General features: G+C 51.2%; 1 protein-coding gene across 5 annotated transcripts in view; it reads left to right on the top strand.

Annotated features, from left to right (window-relative positions):
- The first annotated feature begins 14843 nt into the window (after positions 1 to 14843).
- LOC142910659 (uncharacterized) overlaps positions 14844 to 22996 on the top strand; it is a 247819-nt gene continuing 239666 nt past the window's right edge. For 2 of the 5 annotated variants that reach the window (XM_076060019.1, XM_076060021.1), the window contains exons 1-2: positions 14845 to 15025; positions 20822 to 21702. In XM_076060019.1, the coding sequence (XP_075916134.1) occupies positions 20859 to 21702 (844 nt within the window). In that variant the 5' untranslated portion in view covers positions 14845 to 15025; positions 20822 to 20858. Of the gene's footprint in view, positions 15026 to 20821; positions 21703 to 22996 lie in introns of all 5 variants that reach the window. The other 3 variants (XM_076060022.1, XM_076060020.1, XM_076060023.1) reach the window with 3 other exon arrangements.

Below are 22996 nucleotides of genomic sequence, written 5' to 3'. Positions count from 1 at the left end.
ACGGGACCTGATTTGGGAAAGGCAAATGGGACCTCTCGTCAGTCGGCTCGTTCGGCTCAAAGTTGACGGTGGGTCACACTGTCCCTTAAAAGGCAAACAAAAAAAAACCACGACCATTTCATTCCCTTCAACGTGACTTTACCGAAAGAGCCAAGAATATGAATTACTGCAGTCACGAAAGCTTTAAATCAAAATAACAACCTCGGCGCGTTTTGTATTAAAACTGGCGGCAACGCTTTTGCGGTATTCGAGTCGCAACTTCCAGATGACGACGGCAAGCGACGCGCTCCGGACTGCGCTTCTGCGGCCGTCTGGAACGCTCTTCCCTTCCGACGTCAGGAAGCCACCGGAGCTATGCCACTTGTTAATTCATCTCGATTGACAAACTCGTTTCTCTAGTTCTAGATTTGAAGCTTTCGTGACTGCAAGGATCCATACTCTTTGGTTCTATTCGGTAAAGTCACGTAGGTAAAAAATAAAACAAAAATCACGACGTTTCGGCCACAACACAAGTGGCCTTCATCAGGTGAAGGGACCAGACTGTCTCGAAGACTTTCACTCCAGCGCAGTCTTCGAGACAGCCTGGTCCCTTCACCTGATGAAGGCCGCTTGTGTTGTGGCTGAAACGTCGTGATTTTTGTTGTTTTATTTTTTACCTACGTGACTTTACCGAATAGAACCGAGTATCATTTCTTTAGAAGTGCTTCTGCTGTGTCTAGCTTGTTTGTCCTTCCTCCCACCCCCGCACCTCCGATTATCGCGGTTGGCTACGTACGGTGCAAAAGAAGTTCAACGTAGACGTGCGGTCGATCATCGATAATGATATTCCGACAGCTTCGTGGGGCGTGTGGATGCGCCGGATTTTAAATACCGACGGATAATCACTGTGCACGGACTGTACTCACTGTGCCCGGACTGGACTCACTGTGCACGGACTGGACTCATTATGCCCGGACTGTACTCACTGTGTCTGTGATGGACTCACTGTACCCAAACTGGACTCACTGTGCCTGGACTGGACTGACTGTGCCCGGACTGGACTCACTGTGTCTGTGATGGACTCACTGCGCCCGGACTGGACTCACTGTGCCCGGACTGGACTCGCTGTGTCTGTGATGGACTCACTGTGTCTGTGATGGACTCACTGTGCACGGACTGGACTCATTATGCCCGGACTGTACTCACTGTGTCTGTGATGGACTCACTGTGCACGGACTGGACTCATTATGCCCGGACTGTACTCACTTTGTCTGTGATGGACTCACTGTACCCAGACTGGACTCACTGTGCACGGACTGTACTCACTGTGCCCGGACTGTACTCACTGTGACTCTGATGGACTCACTGTACCCCGGACTGGACTCACTGTGCCTGGACTGGACTGACTGTGCCCGGACTGGACTCACTGTGTCTGTGATGGACTCACTGTGCCCGGACTGGACTCACTGTGCCCGGACTGGACTCGCTGTGTCTGTGATGGACTCACTGTGTCTGTGATGGACTCACTGTGCACGGACTGGACTCATTATGCCCGGACTGTACTCACTGTGTCTGTGATGGACTCACTGTACCCAGACTGGACTCACTGTGCACGGACTGTACTCACTGTGCCCGGACTGTACTCACTGTGACTCTGATGGACTCACTGTACCCCGGACTGGACTCACTGTGCCCGGACTGGACTCACTGTGTCTGTGATGGACTCACTGTGTCTGTGATGGACTCACTGTACCCGGACTGGACTCACTGTGTCTGTGATGGACTCACTGTGTCTGTGATGGACTCACTGTGTCTGTGATGGACTCACTGTGTCTGTGATGGACTCACTGTGTCTGTGATGGGCTCACTGTGTCTGTGATGGACTCGCTGTGTCTGTGATGGACTCACTGTGTCTGTGATGGACTCACTGTGTCTGTGATGGACTCACTGTGTCTGTGATGGACTCACTGTGTCTGTGATGGACTCATTGTACCCGGACTGGACTCACTGTACCCGGACTGGACTCACTGTGCAGGGACTGGACTCACTGTGCAGGGACTGGACTCACTGTGCACGGACTGAACTCACTGTGCCCCGGACTGGACTCACTGTGCCCCGGACTGGACTCACTGTACCCGGACTGGACTCACTGTGCCCGGACTGGACTCACTGTACACGGACTGGACTCGCTGTGCCCCGGACTGGACTCTCTGTACCCCGGACTGGACTCTCTGTACCTGGACGTGGTTTCGTGGTTTTGGTTTTGCCGGGAAACGCGCTGAGCTGACGCTTGCCGTCGCAAGCCAATCGCCGCATCGATTCCTCGACATCTAAAGTCGGCGCGATTCCTCCCCGTCGAATCCTGCTTGATGAGAAATCGACCAATCGCCGAAGAGATTCTACGTCCCGCACGCGGCGATTTACGACCGTCGCTGAATCGACCGTCGCGATTCCATGAGGCGACTCCGACCTCCGCCGACTACGTGGCCCACGGGCGAGGCGGCCGCCGCTTTCCTGGTGGCCACGGGGAGCAGCAGGAGGGCCTGGGTCATGCGCCAGGGAGGCTGGATGAGACACGGGCTGTGGACACGTGACACCACCTGCTGTGGACACGTGACACCTGCTGCTGTGGACACGTGACACCTGCTGTGGACACGTGACACCACCTGCTGTGGACACGTGCCACCTGCTGTGGACACGTGACACCACCTGCTCTGAACACGTGCCACCTGCTGTGGACACGTGACACCACCTGCTGTGGACACGTGCCACCTGCTGTGGACACGTGCCACCTGCTGCTGGTGGTGCACACACAGAGACACACACACAGAGACACACACACACAGACAGACACACACAGACACACACACACAGACACACACACACACAGAGACACACACAGAGACACACAGACACAACACACACAGAGACACACAACAACAACAACCGCAATTCGCCACTAAGTGGCGGTGACGTCACCACGACGCTTGTGCCAGGCTATGTGCACCCTGAGGCCACGTGAAGTGTCGAACGCCCGCTGGCAGGAGGTCACGGGGCAGACCCAGGTGCCACGGGTCGACTGACTGAGATGACTGGCTGATGCACCACCTGTGCCCCCTACTGTGCCAACCTGCTGTGCTTTAGCCACCCGGCGCTCCGCTCGTTGTTCTGAGCGTCGCTCCTCCGCCCTCCGTTGTTGTTGGAGGGCGACTACCTCCAACTGCCCAGTAGCATCCTTCACAAGCCTCCTCCACAGAGGCCGATCTTGACACCGCTGGTACCAGTCATCGGCAAGTCCACTCAGCTCCACGTCCTCCTGTACCACATCACTCCATCTCTTCTCTAGCCCGTGCCATGCCCGCTTTGCCCCCTCAATCCGGCCGAACAAAAGCTGTTTCGGCATGCGGTGGCTGGGCATGCGGGCTACATGACCCAGCCATTGCAGCCTTGCCCGCCGGAAGAGCTCACCGATGGGACCTTGCCCAGATCTTTCAAGGATTTGTGAGCTCCTCACACAATCCAGTCTGGTTAAACCCAGGATGGATCGTAGGCAGGCCAGCCTAAATGTTTCTAACCGGCGAAGATGTTCCATTAGGGGGGTCCACGTTTCGCAAGCGTAGAGAAGGGAGGGAATGACCATGGCCGAGAAAACCTGAAGCTTAGTGCGGAGCGACAGACCAGGTAGCTTCCACACAGCGTTACGCTACCGATGAAAAGATATTGCCGCTCGACTGATTCGGAGTGAGACCTCTGCTGTTAAACTGGAGCCAGTCATAAGCACACTGCCCAGGTATGGGAAACTCTCCACTCTCTCCACAACTGCCCCATCACCGATCGGGAGTTGTGCGGGTGGAGTGTCCGATGGTACAAAATACCCAGGCAGGTGCTTAGTTTTGGTGGGGCTGATGGTAAGGCCCCACCTCTTAGTGGCACGCTCCAGTCTCAGCAGCAGCGTCTCCAACTCCTCCTCTGACTGAGCAGCTATTACCAAATCATCAGCATACATAACGTGGTTGAGCAATAGGGAGCCATCCCTTGACCGCACCCGGGCATCGATCAGCCTCCCATTATATCTGTACCATATGGAGATTCCCCCGGTACAGCTATTGAAGGCTTCACGAACTACGTGGTCAAAATAGATGTTAAATAATGTGGGAGCCAGAGGACATCCCTGTCGCACCCCAAGGTGTACAGGGAATGGCTCTGACTCCCGGCCACATAGTTTTACCCGGGCCTGCTCACCATCATGAAGGTCCTTAATGATCGTGAGCAGAGGGTCAGGTACTCCAAAAGCACGAAGAACGACCCAGAGCCCAGGCCTACTGATGGTATCATAGGCCTTCACCAGGTCAATAAAGCAGAGATGTAGGTCTTGTTGGAATTCCCTACACCTCTGCTGTAGCAGACGGACAGAAAATATGGCATCTGTGCAGGACCGCCCCATCCTGAAACCGCATTGGGGCTCCGCAAGCCTCTCCTCAGCGTGCCTGGCAAGGCGATGCTGAATAATCCTTGCCAGGACCTTTCCTGGCACACTGAGGAGTGAGATGCCCCTCTAGTTGTTACAGTTTGTGCGGTCCCCCTTCTTAAAAAGGGGGACCACCAGGGCATCCTTCCAATCCTGCGGAACCCGTCCAGTGGTCCAGACTGTTGTTATGATGTCATATAGGGCAGTCTGTGCACAAACGCCACCCTCCCTCAGCATTTCGCTTGGGAGATCATCTCTGCCCGCTGTCTTTCCTGGTCTCAGACTCCGGATCGCCTTCAGTACTTCCTCAACAGATGGCACCTCAGCCAGCCACTCACAGGGGGTGACTTCTTCCAATATTTGAGGCACCGCAGCCTCAGCAGGGTCATCCTCACTTTGTGCCACGATGTTTTCCTGGCTGAGGGATTTTCCCTCCCCCAGGACCTCACAGAAATGCTCAGCAAATCTGCAAACCTGTTCCTGGGGGTCGGAGATTGGATCACCGTTTTTTCCCCTAATGATGGTAATAGGTGTGGCGCTGCAGGTTACTTTTTTGATGGAGTTAAATAGAGATTTGTGATCACGGGCCACTGAGGCAGACTCCATCTCCTCAGCAACCCGCGACCACCACCCATCCTTGCAGCGCCTCACGGCTCTCCGAACCTCCGAGCGAAGGCTGCGGTAAGCCTCATTCTCTGACGTGGGATTCTGTAGCCGATGGCAGTGGGCCTGTCGCTTTTTCTCAACCATCCTGAACACCTCCTCTGTCAGCCAGGGGCTCTGGGGAGGTCTGGACCGTGTACCCAAAGCAGCCATTGCAGCTGCATGAGTCACAGTCCTAAACCTCGCCCATTTACCCTCGACATCAGGAGGAGTCAGGGACGATGCCAATCCCAGCCGCAAGCGATGATGAAATTCTCGCTTGCAACTTTCATCAGATAACTGAGACCAGGCCACTTTAGGTCGGAATGGGGTCCTGGGTGTACACCCACCACCGGAGTGGAAGAATGGCAGGCGCATCTTACAGATGACTAGTCGATGGTCAGAGGGCAGATCAGCTCCACGGTAGGTCCTGGTGTCAAGGACATGGGCTCGCATCCGCTGGTCCGTCACTATGTAGTCCAGCACACACACACAGAGACACACACACAGACAACACACAGAGACACACACACACACAGATACACACAGACACACACACAGACAGAGACACACACACAGATACACACACAGAGACACAGACAGAGACACACACAGAGACACAGACACAACACAAACGTCTCCCCGTGTAGTCTCCCTGACGGGCTGCGTGAGGCTGACAGACACACACAGACACACACACAGACACACACACAGAGACACACACACACATAGAGACAGACACACACAACACACACACAGAGACACACACACAGAGACACACAGAGACACACAACACACACACAGAGACACACACACACAGAGACACACACAGAGACACACACACAGAGACACACACACAGAGACACACACACACAGAGACATACACACAGAGACACACAGACACACACAGAGAAACACAGAGACACACAGAGACAGACACACACAGACACACAGACAGAGACACACACAGATACACACAGAGACAGACACACACACAGACAGACACAACACAGAGACACACACACAGAGACACACACACAGAGACACACACAGAGACACACACACAGAGACACACACACAGAGACACAGAGACACACACAGAGACACAGACACACACACAGAGACACACACACACAGACACACACACAGAGACACACAGAGACACACACACACAGAGACACACACAGACACAACACAAATGTCTCCCCATGTAGCCTCCCTGACGGGCTGCGTGAGGCTGACAGAGCCCGCGCGTCTTTGTGGGCCTCAGGCTGTGAGGGCGAGAGGTCGGCTCCACACTCTCACTCACCGCCCTCCTTGTTGTGTCGCCCGCTCTCGTTCACGTTTTTGTTTTATTATAGTCGTAGTTGTTGTTGATATTACAGTATTAGTTATTATAGCAGTTCATGTTTTTACTATTGTAATTGTTTATATTATTGCTGTTGTAAGTTGTTGATGTTATTATTAGTGTTATAGTTATGATTGTAGATGTTGTTGTTATTATAGTAGTTATACTTATGATTATAGATGTTGTGGTGGTGGTTGTTAGTCTCCTCAGAACACACAGCCGCCTTCTCCCGCCAAAACGCGACACTTTGGTGGTGGAGGGAGAGGGTCGTGTGGGCGAAACCAACACGGGCAGCGGGCGAGGGAGGGGTGAATGTAACCGGCGAACTTAAATTGTTTTAATTTAGGGGGGTACACAGCAAACTCCACCTTTCACTAACGCCAGCGAGCCCCTCTTGTGCTTCTTGTCGCTAAGGATGAAATAATTAAACATCAAACAAATTCGCTACATTTATTCAGCGCGTCTTGAGTTTTGATGCTTTTCATCCCCCTCCCCCTCTTCCGGGCTATGCTTGGTATAGTCTGAAAGGCAGCAGCGCCTTATCTAGTCTATGCTATTTACCATGGGCCTTAATCCGGGCTATGAAATAAAGTTCAATGTCGCGCGTACAATGGAGCTGACCAATTAAAAAACACCCACAAAATGTCAACACCTCGTGACTCGTGCGGGGGGGGGGGGGCATCTTGGTAAGGGAGAAGCCACCACACCCCCCCTACCCAAGATGACCGCCCACACGTTGTTTGGTTGTTGGGGAGAACCTCTGATAACCAATAGCGACTATTAGGCGACTATTCACACTCGACTATTGCGGAGCTGTAGAAGCCCATCACGGTTTTACCCCGTCGTGGTCTTTGCGCAGGCAAAGTGAGTTCTCAGGCCCGTACGGGCGTACAGCCGTTTCAATACGGGCAAACAACAATACAAATCCGTGTCGATTTGTTTGTGTTTCTTCCTTGTGATGGGACTTTGTAGGATTAACGTTGAGATTTATAAGGGGCACGGGGTGATCAGTAAGGTCTGAATTGGTCTGTAATAAGGTAGGGCACTGATAAGAGGTTGACAGCTGTGTAGTGTATAGTGTAGTATAATGTATAGGATGAACGTTGAGATTTATAAGGGGCACGGGGTGATCGACAAGGTCTGAATTGGTCTGTAATAAGGCAGAGCGCCGATAAGGGGTTGACAGCTGTGTAGTGTATAGTGTAGTATAATGTATAGGATGAACGTTGAGATTTATAAGGGGCACGGGGTGATCAGTAAGGTCTGAGTTGGTCTGTAATAAGGTAGGGCACTGATAAGTGGTTGAGAGTTATGCTACTGACACTAACGGTATGACTATGCATACGTAGCCATTCAGAGTGTTCAACGTCGGCCTGGGTGCTGCGGTCGTCCAGGCGGGCACCGTTCTGGCCCACGCAGTGGCCGCGTGTCGTGGGGAGGCCGGCGAGGCGACCACAGATGTCTCGTGGCCACAGTGAAGCGGAGGAGTGAGCCGGACGAATCATGGATGGGCGCGCTGCGCTGCAAGAATTCCGATTTTATCCGGCGAGCGGCGGGGCGAATTTTCAAAACATTTTCAGTCAGGGTAAATATGACACTTTTGCCGCACGTCCCTGATGGCAGCACCGCATTGACACGGGCAACGCCGCTTCCGTTCGCCAGAATTCACACGGGCTTAGTCGTCAGGAGGAGGACCACGTTCGCCACTGCGGTCGACGAGGGGAGCTCTCGTTGTTCCCGTTAAGAAACACGATGGGAGTCTGCGGCTTCGCGCGGATTTCCACCAATTGAACAAGGTCTCCGTGGCAGATGTACACCCGCTCCCACGGATGGACGATTCATTGGATGCCCTGTCGGCCGTGTGGGTTTTCTACCACACTTGACTTGTCGTCGGGGTGTTGGCAATTGCCTCTTGATGAGAGCTCTAAACCAAATCCTGTGTTCTGAACACCTCGGGTTCTAAATTTTGATTTAAAGCTTTCGTGACTGCAGTAATTCATATTCTTAGCTCTTTCGGTAAAGTCACCACGTTGAAGGGAAACAATGAAACAATAATATATAAAACAATAAAAATGCTCACGACGTTTCGACCATAACACAAACGGTCGTCATCAGTTTGTGTTATGGTCGAAACGTCGTGAGAATTTTTATTGTTTTATATATATTTTATTATTTTATTGTTTCCCTTCAACGTGGTGACTTTACCGAAAGAGCTAAGAACACCTCGGGCTCTGTTCCAGTTTAATTGTCTCCTGATGGGACTCCACTCGGCTCCGGTCACGTTCCAGCGACTCACGCAGCTGGTCCTAGCAGGCCTCCAATGGGACTCCCGCCTCGTTTATTTGGACGACGTGATCGTCTTCGGACGCACGTTCCAGGAGCAGCTGCAGCGGCCGCGATCGGTGTTTGTTCAAAGTTCGGGCGGCCAATCTTACGTTTAAACCACAGTCAAGTGTCACCTTCTGCAGACATCGGTTCGCTACTTGGGGCGCATCGTCAGCGAGTCCGGGGATAGCCACGGACCCCAACAAAACTGCGTGCGTGCGCAACATGGCCAACCCCCACGTCGGTGGGTGACGTTTGCAGCTTTGTCGTATTACCGCCGCTTTGTGCCCAAATTTTGCAAAAATTGCAAAACCGCTCCATGCTCTCACTGCGAAAAGGCCAAAGATTTTGGTGGGGGGGGGGGGGGTGGAGGAGGAAACCGCATTTGTCGCGCTGTGGGACGGCCTCGTGACTGCTTTGTGACGTCATACACCAACGTGCATTGAGGCCCTTGTAAGGACTGCTTTGTGACGTCATACACCAACGTGCATTGAGTCCCTTGTAAGGACTGCTTTGTGATGTCATACACCAACGTGCATTGAGGCCCTTGTAAGGATTGCTTTGTGACGTCATACACCAACGTGCATTGAGGCCCTTATAAGGACTGCTTTGTGACGTCATACACCAACATGCATTGAGGCCCTTGTAAGGACTGCTTTGTGACGTCATACACCAACGTGCATTGAGGCCCTTGTAAGGACTGCTTTGTGACGTCACACACCAATGTGCATTGAGGCCCTTGTAAGGACTGCTTTGTGACGTCATACACCAACGTGCATTGAGGCCCTTATAAGGACTGCTTTGTGACGTCATACACACAAACACACCACATCCGGGGGCTCGCTCTAATGAGTTGAAAAACATTCCAAGGGGCAATTCAGTGGCCCTGTATCTACACAAGTTTTTTGGGACGACCTCCGGAGGGAGAATACTAGCGGGGGGGGGGGGGGGGGGAGGGGGGTTGATGACATTAAGCGCCAGGAGGTCCGTGGAGCCAGAAGCAAAGATGACCCAAGGCTGGCCTCATGAATCCTCAGGAGGCGTGAAAGTGGCAGGAGCTTTGAGCTTTTGATGCGTCTAAGAGAATTAATGAAGCAAGGTAGAAATTCCTACATAACAGATACCATGTACAAACTTCACATTCGTCAGTCCTGCACAGACAGATTCCGAGTAGTACTCGCAATCAGCCTTAAGTTGAGATTTGCAGAAGCAAAAGCTCTGATCAATTAAGAGTTGAGTTATTGCTCAAGCAGATGAAGTATCACTGAACGTTTTATTTTATTTTGTTTCTTAATATTTCGAGTCACTTGCAGAGTCAAGGACCTCAAGAAGTTGTACTGCACTAAGCTAAGAGTTTGTGATAAAGTTAAGACTCGTGACAAATGGAGACTTGAGTCGCACACCGATATCAAGTGCGCATGAAATTATTGTCAAAGGGATAGGCTGACCGGGTGTTCAACTCCCCCCACTCGCCTCGGCACTCTCGCAGGCCAATGGCAATTTCTGGATCGGACTGCAGAAGGTTGGAATCGCACCACCAGGAGCAGGCAACAAGCAGCAGTGGTAGTGGTGGATGGATGATTTTTTATTATGAACGGGTGTTGATTTACCTTGCCTCAACACCATCATCAACATCACTAACAACATTCAAAACATCATCAACATCAAAGTCATTAACACCATCTTCAACATCATCAACATCGTCTCTCTCTCTGTCTCTTTGTGTCTCTCTGTGTATATCTCCCCGTCTCTTTCCCCATGCCTCTCCCTATCCATCTCTCTGTGTGGCCATGTATCTCTCTGTCTCTCTGTGTCTCCGCTGTCTCTGTGTCTCTGTATTTCTCCCCATCTCTTTCCCCATGCCTCTCCCTATCCGTCTCTCTGTGTGGCCATGTATCTCTCTGTCTCTCTGTGTCTCCGCTGTCTCTGTGTCTCTCTCTCTATTTCTCCCCATCTCTTTCCCCATGTCTCTCCGTCTCCAACTCTCTCTCTCTGTCTCTCCATGTCTCTCTCTGTCTCCCTGTCTGTGTCTATCTCGCTTTCGGTTTGAGCGGTCGATGTCCCGCAGAGGGCGGTGGAAATGATAAAACATTTTTTTTTTTTACAATGAACATTAAGTAAATACAAGTAAACATCCCGGCATCGAGTTGCAGTTTGTAAAATTAACTCTAAAATTACGATTCTCGCTACGCATCATCACACGGCGGATATACGCACAATCGTCGTGTTCGGCAAAGGAATGACAAATCCTCTTCAAGTCAAAATATTAAAATATGATCGCCCATGAAGAACCAACGGTGAACGAGCAGTTAACAATGAACACCGGCAAAGTGGCTCAGTGGAAAAGGGGGCCAGATTCAATCCCTGGTTGACTCAGCCCATCATCATCACAACTAAAGTGAGCACCACTCTGCAGGGAAGTGAACCTGCAGTGTGCCACAGCTACCTCGCTCCTTTCCTCTCGCACATCCAGCCCTCTCACTCTCTCCTTCATTTCTACCCCACACCTCTCCCTCCCTCCCCCCCGCTCACCCTCTCCTTACAGCACCCCGTGTCCCTCTCACTCTCTCCCTCCCTCCCTCTCCTGGCCTCCCTCAGGGCTCCTAATCGGAACGAATCTCCCCAACAATCTCAACAGACCCCTCTGCCTCTCTCCCTCTCCATCTCCTCTCCCGCCCTCCCTCTCTCCACCTCCTCTCCCACCCTCCCTCTCTCCACCTCCTCTCCCGCCCTCCCTCTCTCCACCTCCTCTCCCACCCTCCCTCTCTCCACCTCCTCTCCCGCCCTCCCTCTCTCCACCTCCTCTCCCGCCCTCCCTCCCGCTCTCTCCCTGCCGGTTCCTAATCGGCACGACCCTTCCCGGCAGCCCCACGGCGCCCACGGCCACGGCGATCTGCCGCAGCGTCCGTCTCTGCTCCACCGCCGCCCCCGTCTGCGGCCGCCCCCCCTCCACGTCCCAGCGGCCTCCCTCTCTCGCTCTCCCTACCTCTCGCCTCGTCGCCTCCACCGCCCTCTCCACCAGTCTGTCGACCGTCCTCTCGTTCCCCCTCGCGGCAATATCAAACCGAGCTTGCTGCGCCTCGGTCCTTGGCCGCGAGTCGCCGACCCTCTGATCCACTCGCCTCCTCGCGTCTGCCTGTCTGTCCCACGCAGATCTCTCCGCCTCCAGCCTCTCTCTCCCCGCCTCCTCCCTGTTGAGCGTCCTCTCTTCGCCAATGGCTCGTCTCACCCACGCCGTCAGCAGCCTGGCTCTCTCCGCGTTGGGCATCGCCATCTCCACGTCCTCCCCGCGGGGCACCGACCGGTTCACCAGCCTCCTCATGGGCATCTCTCTCCGCCACTGGTCCCTGTCTGCGATGAGCCCCTGTCGGGCCCGCACGCCCGCAGCAGCCGGCTCTCTCCTCGGCTCCCTCTCGACCCCCCTCTCTCCCCCTCGCCTCGCTTCCTCCTCCCTGCCGCGTCCTCTCCTCGCTCCCCCTCCACTCTCCATGGCGCTCCTCTGGATGCCGCCTCGGCCCACACACGCTTCCCGTACCGTCACAAACATCGCCATCATCATCGTCAAAACACACGTACACACACAGATACACACGCAGATACATACACACACACAGACACACACACAGATACACACGCAGACAAACACATATAACAATAACCGCCATTCACCACTAAGTGGCGGTGATGTCACCACGACGCTTGTGCCAGGCTATGTGCACCCTGAGGCCACGTGAAGTGTCGAACGCCCGCAGGCAGGAGGTCACGGGGCAGACCCAGGTGCCACGGGTCGACTGACTGAGATGACTGGCTGATGCACCACCTGTGCCCCCTACTGTGTCAACCCGCTGTGCTTTAGCCACCCGGCGCTCCGCTCGTTGTTGTGAGCGTCGCTCCTCCACCCTCCGTTGTTGTTGGAGGGCGACTACCTCCAACTGCCCAGTAGCGTCCTTCACGAGCCTCCTCCACAGAGGCCGATCTTGACACCGCTGGTACCGGTCATCGGCAAGTCCACTCAGCTCCACGTCCCCCTGTACCACATCACTCCATCTCTTCTCTAGCCCGTGCCGCGCCCGCTTAGCCCCCTCAATCCGGCCGAACAGAAGCTGTTTCGGCATGCGGTGGCTGGGCATGCGGGCTACATGACCCAGCCATCGCAGCCTTGCCCGCCGGAGGAGCTCACCGATGGGACCTTGCCCAGATCTTTCAAGGATTTGTGAGCTCCTCACACAATCCAGTCTGGTTAAACCCAGGATGGATCGTAGGCAGGCCAGCCTAAATGTTTCTAACCGGTGAAGATGTTCCATTAGGGGGGTCTACGTTTCGCAAGCGTAGAGAAGGGAGGGAATGACCGTGGCCGAGAAGACCTGAAGCTTAGTGCGGAGCGACAGACAGGGTAGCTTCCACACAGCGTTACGCAACCGATGAAAAGATATTGCCGCTCGACTGATTCAGAGTGAGACCTCTGCTGTTAAACTGGAGCCAGTCATAAGCACACTGCCCAGGTATGGGAAACTCTCCACTTTCTCCACAACTGCCCCATCACCGATTGGGAGTTGTGAGGGTGGAGTGTCCGATGGTACAAAATACCCAGGCAGGTGCTTAGTTTTGGTGGGGCTGATGGTAAGGCCCCACCTCTTAGTGGCACGCTCCAGGAGATTCCCCCGGTACAGCTATTGAAGGCTTCACGAACTACATGGTCAAAATAGATGTTAAATAATGTGGGAGCCAGAGGACATCCCTGTCGCACCCCAAGGTGTACAGGGAATGGCTCTGACTCCCGGCCACGTTGTTTTACCCGGGCCCGCTCACCATCATGAAGGTCCTTAATGATCGTGAGCAGAGGGTCAGGTACTCCAAAAGCACGAAGAACGACCCAGAGCCCAGGCCTACTGATGGTATCATAGGCCTTGACCAGGTCAATAAAGCAGAGATGTAGGTCTTGTTGGAATTCCCTACACCTCTGCTGTAGCAGACGGAGAGAAAATATGGCATCTGTGCAGGACCGCCCTTTCCTGAAACCGCATTGGGGCTCCGCAAGCCTCTCCTCAGCGTGCCTGGCAAGGCGATGCTGAATAATCCTTGCCAGGACCTTTCCCGGCACACTGAGGAGTGAGATGCCCCTGTAGTTGTTACAGTCTGTGCGTGGTCCCCCTTCTTAAAAAGGGGGACCACACACACACAGAGACACACACACAGAGACACACACACAGAGACACACACATCACACACAGAGACACACACACAGAGACACACACACATCACACACAGAGACACACACACACAGAGACACACACACAGAGACACACACACACAGAGACACACACACAACACACAGAGACACACACAGATACACACAGACACACACACAGATACACAGACAGAGACACACACAGAGACACAAACACAACACAAATGTCTCCCCCGTGTAGTCTCCCTGACGGGCTGCGTGAGGCTTACAGAGACACACAGAGACACACACAGACACACACACAGACACACACACAGACACACACACAGACAGACACAACACAGAGACACACACACAGAGACACACACACACAGAGACACACACACAGACACACACAGAGACAGACACACACAGAGACACACACACAGACACACAGACACACACATACACACACACATACAGACACACACATACATACACACAGACACACACACCGAACGTGAACGCCACCGGCGATGGCCCCCAAGCCGCTGCTGGAAAATCGTCGTTTCGATTTGCGATTATCGATTTGAAATCGATTACTTAACCACGTGATTTGGTGGCGCTGCGTTTGGCAGTGGGGCAACGGGCACACAACACAATTAGCCAAACCCGAACTCAACGGCGTCAGTCGTCGTTAACTCCGGCTTTAAAAAGGGGGGGAATAATATTTAATAGTCGACGTTTCGGGTAACGGACCTTTATCGCACGGTGCACGACCGGCGAGAATCGATATCCGGTGAGCGTCTGTGGCATCGATTAAACGGGAATAGGCCGATTCTAAAGGAATCTACAACCTTCGATTCCTTTGCTCTCGATTTAAAGAGTCGATTCTTGGCGCGCGAGCGTCACTATTCTACTCACGCAGCGCAGCTTGGTGGTGGAGGTTTTTATTTTTAAAAGTTTTAACTTTCACGTCTCGTTAAGTTGCTTTAGGAGTCTGTAGTTGTACGAAGTATACCGCAAGGCGTACAGGCCGCAACAATCGAGGCGACTCCTGCGCCTACAATCGCCGGCGGATCAAAGCATCGCGAAGGTTGATTTGGGCCTAACTCTATCATCATCTGTGCCAGACGTCACGATCATCATCATCATTACAGAGAGATTGTTCACGATCATCATTACAGAGAGAGATTGTTCACGATCATCATCATTACAGAGAGAGATTGTTCACGATCATCATCATTACAGAGAGAGATTGTTCACGATCATCATTACAGAGAGAGATTGTTCACGATCATCATTACAGAGAGAGAGATTGTTCACGATCATTATGGAGAGAGATTGTTCACGATCAGCATTATTACAGAGAGAGATTGTTCACGATCATCATTACAGAGAGACATTGTTCACGATCATCATCATCATTACAGAGAGAGATTGTTCACGATCATCATCACTACAGAGAGACATTGTTCACGATCATCATCATTACAGAGAGAGATTGTTGAGTGATTCACTTGGGGCCTTGACAATGTGTCTAGCTTAGTGGTCTAATCACCACACAGTGTTGTTGTTGAGTGATTCACTTGGGGCCTTGACAATGTGTCTAGCTTAGTGGTCTAATCACCACACCTTGTTGAGTGATTCACTTGGGGCCTTGACAATGTGTGTAGCTTAGTGGTCTAATCACCACACCGTGGTGTTGTTGTTGTTGAGTGATTCACTTGGGGCCTTGACAATGCGTCTAGCTTAGTGGTCTAATCACCACACCGTGTTGGTGTTGTTGTTGAGTGATTCACTTGGGGCCTTGACAATGTGTCTAGCTTAGTGGTCTAATCACCACACCGTGTTGTTGTTGAGTGATTCACTTGGGGCCTTGACAATGTGTCTAGCTTAGTGGTCTAATCACCACACCTTGGTGTTGTTGTTGTTGAGTGATTCACTTGGGGCCTTGACAATGTGTCTAGCTTAGTGGTCTAATCACCACACCGTGTTGTTGTTGAGTGATTCACTTGGGGCCTTGACAATGTGTCTAGCTTAGTGTTCTAATCACCACACTGTGTTGTTGTTGTTGAGTGATTCACTTGGGGCCTTGACAATGTGTCTAGCTTAGTGGTCTAATCACCACACCTTGGTGTTGTTGTTGTTGAGTGATTCACTTGGGGCCTTGACAATGTGTCTAGCTTAGTGGTCTAATCACCACACCGTGGTGTTGTTGTTGTTGAGTGATTCACTTGGGGCCTTGACAATGCGTCTAGCTTAGTGGTCTAACCACCACACCGTGGTGTTGTTGTTGTTGAGTGATTCACTTGGGGCCTTGACAATGCGTCTAGCTTAGTGGTCTAATCACCACACCTTGGTGTTGTTGTTGTTGAGTGATTCACTTGGGGCCTTGACAATGCGTCTAGCTTAGTGGTCTAATCACCACACCTTGGTGTTGTTGTTGAGTGATTCACTTGGGGCCTTGACAATGTGTCTAGCTTAGTGGTCTAATCACCACACCTTGGTGTTGTTGTTGTTGTTGAGTGATTCACTTGGGGCCTTGACAATGTGTCTAGCTTAGTGGTCTAATCACCACACCTTGGTGTTGTTGTTGTTGAGTGATTCACTTGGGGCCTTGACAATGTGTCTAGCTTAGTGGTATAATCACCACACAGTGTTGTTGTTGTTGTTGAGTGATTCACTTGGGGCCTTGACAATGTGTCTAGCTTAGTGGTCTAATCACCACACCGTGGTGTTGTTGTTGTTGGTGAGTAATTCACTTGGGGCCTTGACAATGTGTCTAGCTTAGTGGTCTAATCACCACACCGTGTTGTTGAGTGATTCACTTGGGGCCTTGACAATGTGTCTAGCTTAGTGGCCTAATCACCACACAGTGTTGTTGTTGTTGTTGAGTGATTCACTTGGGGCCTTGACAATGTGTCTAGCTTAGTGGTCTAATCACCACACCTTGTTGTTGTTGAGTGATTCACTTGGGGCCTTGACAATGCGTCTAGCTTAGTGGTCTAATCACCACACCGTGTTGGTGTTGTTGTTGAGTGATTCACTTGGGGCCTTGACAATGTGTCTAGCTTAGTGGTCTAATCACCACACCGTGTTGTTGTTGAGTGATTCACTTGGGGCCTTGACAATGTGTCTAGCTTAGTGGTCTAATCACCACACCTTGGTGTTGTTGTTGTTGAGTGATTCACTTGGGGCCTTGACAATGTGTCTAGCTTAGTGGTCTAATCACCACACCGTGTTGTTGTTGAGTGATTCACTTGGGGCCTTGACAATGTGTCTAGCTTAGTGTTCTAATCACCACACTGTGTTGTTGTTGTTGAGTGATTCACTTGGGGCCTTGACAATGTGTCTAGCTTAGTGGTCTAATCACCACACCTTGGTGTTGTTGTTGTTGAGTGATTCACTTGGGGCCTTGACAATGTGTCTAGCTTAGTGGTCTAATCACCACACCGTGGTGTTTTGTTGTTGAGTGATTCACTTGGGGCCTTGACAATGCGTCTAGCTTAGTGGTCTAACCACCACACCGTGGTGTTGTTGTTGTTGAGTGATTCACTTGGGGCCTTGACAATGCGTCTAGCTTAGTGGTCTAATCACCACACCTTGGTGTTGTTGTTGTTGAGTGATTCACTTGGGGCCTTGACAATGCGTCTAGCTTAGTGGTCTAATCACCACACCTTGGTGTTGTTGTTGAGTGATTCACTTGGGGCCTTGACAATGTGTCTAGCTTAGTGGTCTAATCACCACACCTTGGTGTTGTTGTTGTTGTTGAGTGATTCACTTGGGGCCTTGACAATGTGTCTAGCTTAGTGGTCTAATCACCACACCTTGGTGTTGTTGTTGTTGAGTGATTCACTTGGGGCCTTGACAATGTGTCTAGCTTAGTGGTATAATCACCACACAGTGTTGTTGTTGTTGTTGAGTGATTCACTTGGGGCCTTGACAATGTGTCTAGCTTAGTGGTCTAATCACCACACCGTGGTGTTGTTGTTGTTGGTGAGTAATTCACTTGGGGCCTTGACAATGTGTCTAGCTTAGTGGTCTAATCACCACACCGTGTTGTTGAGTGATTCACTTGGGGCCTTGACAATGTGTCTAGCTTAGTGGCCTAATCACCACACAGTGTTGTTGTTGTTGTTGAGTGATTCACTTGGGGCCTTGACAATGTGTCTAGCTTAGTGGTCTAATCACCACACCTTGTTGTTGTTGAGTGATTCACTTGGGGCCTTGACAATGTGTCTAGCTTAGTGGTCTAATCACCACACCATGTTGTTGTTGAGTGATTCACTTGGGGCCTTGACAATGTGTCTAGCTTAGTGGTCTAATCACCACACCGTGTTGTTGAGTGATTCACTTGGGGCCTTGACAATGTGTCTAGCTTAGTGGTCTAATCACCACACAGTGTTGTTGTTGTTGAGTGATTCACTTGGGGCCTTGACAATGTGTCTAGCTTAGTGGTCTAATCACCACACCGTGTTGTTGTTGTTGTTGAGTGATTCACTTGGGGCCTTGACAATGTGTCTAGCTTAGTGGTCTAATCACCACACCGTGTAGTTGTTGTTGAGTGATTCACTTGGGGCCTTGACAATGTGTCTAGCTTAGTGGTCTAATCACCACACCATGTTGTTGTTGAGTGATTCACTTGTGGCCTTGACAATGTGTCTAGCTTAGTGGTCTAATCACCACACTGTGTTGTTGTTGTTGAGTGATTCACTTGGGACCTTGACAATGTGTCTAGCTTAGTGGTGTAATCACCACACCATGGTGTTGTTGTTGTTGAGTGATTCACGTGGGGCCTTGACAATGTGTCTAGCTTAGTGGTCTAATCACCACACCGTGTTGTTTTGTTGTTGTTGAGTGATTCACTTGGGGCCTTGACAATGTGTCTAGCTTAGTGGTCTAATTACCACACCGTGGTGTTGTTGTTGTTGTTGAGTGATTCACTTGGGGCCTTGACAATGTGTCTAGCTTAGTGGTCTAATCACCAGACCGTGTTGTTGTTGTTGATTGATTCACTTGGGGCCTTGACAATGCGTCTAGCTTAGTGGTCTAATCACCACACCGTGGTGTTGTTGTTGTTGAGTGATTCACTTGGGGCCTTGACAATGTGTCTAGCTTAGTGGTCTAATCACCACACCGTGGTGTTGTTGTTGAGTGATTCACTTGGGGCCTTGACAATGTGTCTAGCTTAGTGGTCTAATCACCACACCGTGTTGTTGTTGTTGAGTGATTCACTTCGGGCCTTCCAACACCGCCGGCGACGATTATCTCAACCGGTTCTGGGACTCCCCTAGGTCGACTCAGCCTCAAATGAGTAGCTGGTGTAGCGGTGTGTAGTAGTAAAACATCGCTAGCACTGGGGAGACAAAGGCGGCCGGGCGTGGTGCTGGCCACCCACCCCCCTCGTGTGCCACAGTGCCGGTAGCCTTCATAGCTGCTGCTCGCTAACAGCACTTGCCCCTACAGCCTGTTACAGGCTACACGGTGTGGGATCTTTGTGTTATTGTTTGGTGTAAACATGTCAACATGTTGTGAAATTCTATTCCCGTGGGCGTCGAGGGGATGGCCATACCCTGGGCACGCCAGGTGAAGGCAGTGGCAGCAAGTATTCAAATCGCCATCACTTTCCATCTCTTTGGGGGGGGTTTGAGTGTTTCCCCCTCGCACGCCACGTGGAGTTTTCTCCCGGTGCTGCGATTTCCTCCCACACGTGTATAATAACAATAATAAGCACAACTGTTATTACATCTTAAAATAAAATAAAAACTAAATGCAGGACACTTAAGAAAAAAAAATTCACTCGATGTGGCTCTTGGATCAATAGGCACATGTCAGCTAATTATAGCATTGTGTGGTCACAATGATCAGGAGCACGGGGTAGGCCTTACGTTGAGGGAACTCCATTTGAAGAACTTTGATGTTAAGCTAGATTCATCTTCTTTGGTTCTTTCGGTAAAGTCACCACCACGTAGAATGAGAATAAAATAATAAATTAATAAAATAAAATAACACGATAAAATTCTCACAATGCAGGACACTTAAGAAAAAAAAATTCACTCGATGTGGCTCTTGGATCAATAGGCACGTGTCAGCTAATTATAGCATTGTGTGGTCACAATGATCAGGAGCACGGGGTAGGCCTTACGTTGAGGGAACTCCATTTGAAGAACTTTGATGTTAAGCTAGATTCATCTTCTTTGGTTCTTTCGGTAAAGTCACCACCACGTAGAATGAGAATAAAATAATAAATTAATAAAATAAAATAACACGATAAAATTCTCACGACGTTTCGGCCACAACACAAGTGGCCTTCATCAGGTGAAGGGACAGCGCTCGCTCCAGCGCTGTCCTCTAGACAGTCTCGTCCCTTCATCTGATGAAGGCCACTTGTGTTGTGGCCGAAACGTCGTGAGAATTTTATTGTGTTATTTTATTTTATCAATTTATTATTTTATTCTCTTTCTACGTGATGGTGACTTTACCGAAAGAACCAAAGAAGATGAATCCTTGCAGTCACGAAAGCTTTAAATCGACAAATGAATCTAGATTCTCATTGTCAGTGCAGCAAAGCACAAAATCAATACAGTAACACCATGAAAATACAATTACCGATTGACGTATTGGGAAACTTGTTGCATTCGTATTTTTGAAAAATGTAAAAATTGCAGCAACAACGCTGTTTGCCCCCACCTCCATTAACGCTACAGCGTAAACAGACGGGCGGTGGCAATTAAAAAAAAATGATTCCCATTTAAACTTGTAAGTTGCTTTGCCGAGAGATCTCGCTGGTGCCATCTGGATTGCTCTGCAGCAGTGGCGCTGTCTTAATAAATTCCACATTTGTTTTTTTTTCTTGCGTGCACGTACACGGTGTCTGTGCGTCATGCAGGAAGACGGCTATCGGAGGAGTGTGCAAAGAATACAACATGGAGGGGAACGACAATGAAACCTTCAGCCGAAATTTGGGCAGCAGTTTTTCCACGCTCCCCGACTTCAAAATACGGTGCATCTTGGGCAGTGTTTCAGAGAATGAACGAGGTCACCGTCAATCTAGGCAGGTCCGGGAGCCATCGAGCCGTGGCCAGAGTCAGCTAGGGCAAGGTCGCGGTCAAACGGGGCCATTCCAGGTGATGTTGGGTCACGGGTGGTGTCAGATGGGACAAGGTGAAGGTCAATCTGGTGGGCAAATCCAGGGGCCATCGGTTCAAGGTTGGGGTAATAAAGGGCAGGGTCAGCCGGGGGAAGGCGACGGAGTGGCAATTCAAGGCCACAATCAGCCAGGGCAGGGGCCTTCGATTCAAGGTTGGGGTAATAAAGGGCAGGGTCAGCCGGGGGAAGGCGACGGAGTGGCAATTCAAGGCCACAATCAGCCAGGGCAGGGGCCATCGACTCAAGGTTGGGGTAATAAAGGGCAGGGTCAGCCGGGGGAAGGCGACGGAGTGGCAATTCAAGGCCACAATCAGCCAGGGCAGAGCCAATATCACGACGGGAAAAAAAAACCCCAATTGGGCCTAGGTCAGACTCAGCCAAAACAGGGTCAGCGTCAACCCGAGCAGGGCCAGGGACTGTCAGGGCACGCCCATGGTCTGCTGGGGCAAGGCCGAGGTCAACCTAATCAGGGCCTGAGTCAGCCAAGGCAATCTCATTGTCCACTGGGCCAAGTCCAGGAGCCATTGGGTCACGCTTGGGGTCAACTTGGACAAGGTCAAGTGGGTCGTGGTGAAACTGGACAGGTTCAACAAGGTCAAGCACAGAGGACGCTATTGCAAGGTCAGTCAACTTGGTCATGGTCAAGTGACACCGCCAAGGTCAAGGTATTCGTTTCAGCTGTAGATCATGGCCCCGTGTATCGCCTGGCTCCAATCTGTAAACCAATCGCGCCGCTTATTTTACTTAAAACGATCTCAATCCTCCGATGTCCACATTGATCGCCGAGCACGAATTCCGCTTGCGCTTTTCAACCGGCGTTTGACGTCAGAAGTACGGTGCGGCGCTCTGCTTAGTCATTGACGATAACGATGGTTAGGCAGCGCTTGCCCCAGGAACGCAGGAGGCGGTACGTCCGTCACGCCGCGATGAAAAGCGGCTCGGCCTAGGTGTGCGTGCCTAGGGCAGGTGGACCGCGTTGGCTAGGAGACGTTAACTACCTCGCCTGGTACGCAGGAGGGTCGTGGGTTCGATCCCGACCCCTGACGCCTGTTGCTGTGTATTTGGAGTTTGCGTGTCTCTCTCTCATCATCATCATCACGGTGGCTAGGAGACGTTAACTACCTCGCCCGGTACGCAGGAGGTCGTGGGTTCGATCCCGACCCCTGACGCCTGTTGCTGTGTATTTGGAGTTTGCGTGTCTCTCTCTCATCATCATCATCACGGTGGCTAGGAGATGTTAACTATCTCGCTCGGTACGCAGGAGGGTCGTGGGTTCGATCCCGACCCTGACGCCTGTTGCTGTGTATTTGGAGTTTGCGTGTCTCTCTCTCATCATCATCATCATCACGGTGGCTAGGAGATGTTAACTACCTCGCTCGGTACGCAGGAGGGGCGTGGGTTCGATCCCGACCCCTGACGCCCGTGCGTTTGAAAGTTTGCGCGTTCTCCCCACGGCGGTGTTGATGTTGCTCCATGCCCTGCGTTGTTTCCCCGCGCATTTAGAAAAACGTGACGTTTAAGAGTAATGCGGCTGATATACATTGACACGTGGTGATGAACCACTTTGTTGAGCTTATCAACTGTGGCCAGGTCGCTTCTGAACAAGAGCTACGTATCCGAGCGGGCTCTTACGTGGTAAAATAACAAGTTTAGTTTCGTTTAGTTGATGGGTTCCTTTAATGCTGGCTTTTGTCTCCAAAGTTTTTTTGGGAAAAAACTTTTGGTCAGTTCGCCGATTTTTCTACAGGGCAAGCACTTTATATCAGAACGCAATTTTACTGAAGATTTATTCATATTTATGATGCTCATCATAACCTCTCATTGCCGACAGACACCCCGACTGAGCTGAGCACTAAACCTCAGTTGGAAAGTTCTAAAAAGCGATACGTGTGTCAACGTGTACCAATGTACATCT

Source organism: Petromyzon marinus, unplaced genomic scaffold, assembly GCF_048934315.1.
Source record: "Petromyzon marinus isolate PM22_M1 ecotype Great Lakes invasive population unplaced genomic scaffold, UKy_Petmar_22M1.pri1.0 PM_G_Scaffold_15, whole genome shotgun sequence".
Taxonomy (NCBI): domain Eukaryota; kingdom Metazoa; phylum Chordata; class Hyperoartia; order Petromyzontiformes; family Petromyzontidae; genus Petromyzon; species Petromyzon marinus.
Note: the sequence above shows the minus strand (reverse complement) of the source record. Positions and strands in the feature narration are given on the sequence as shown.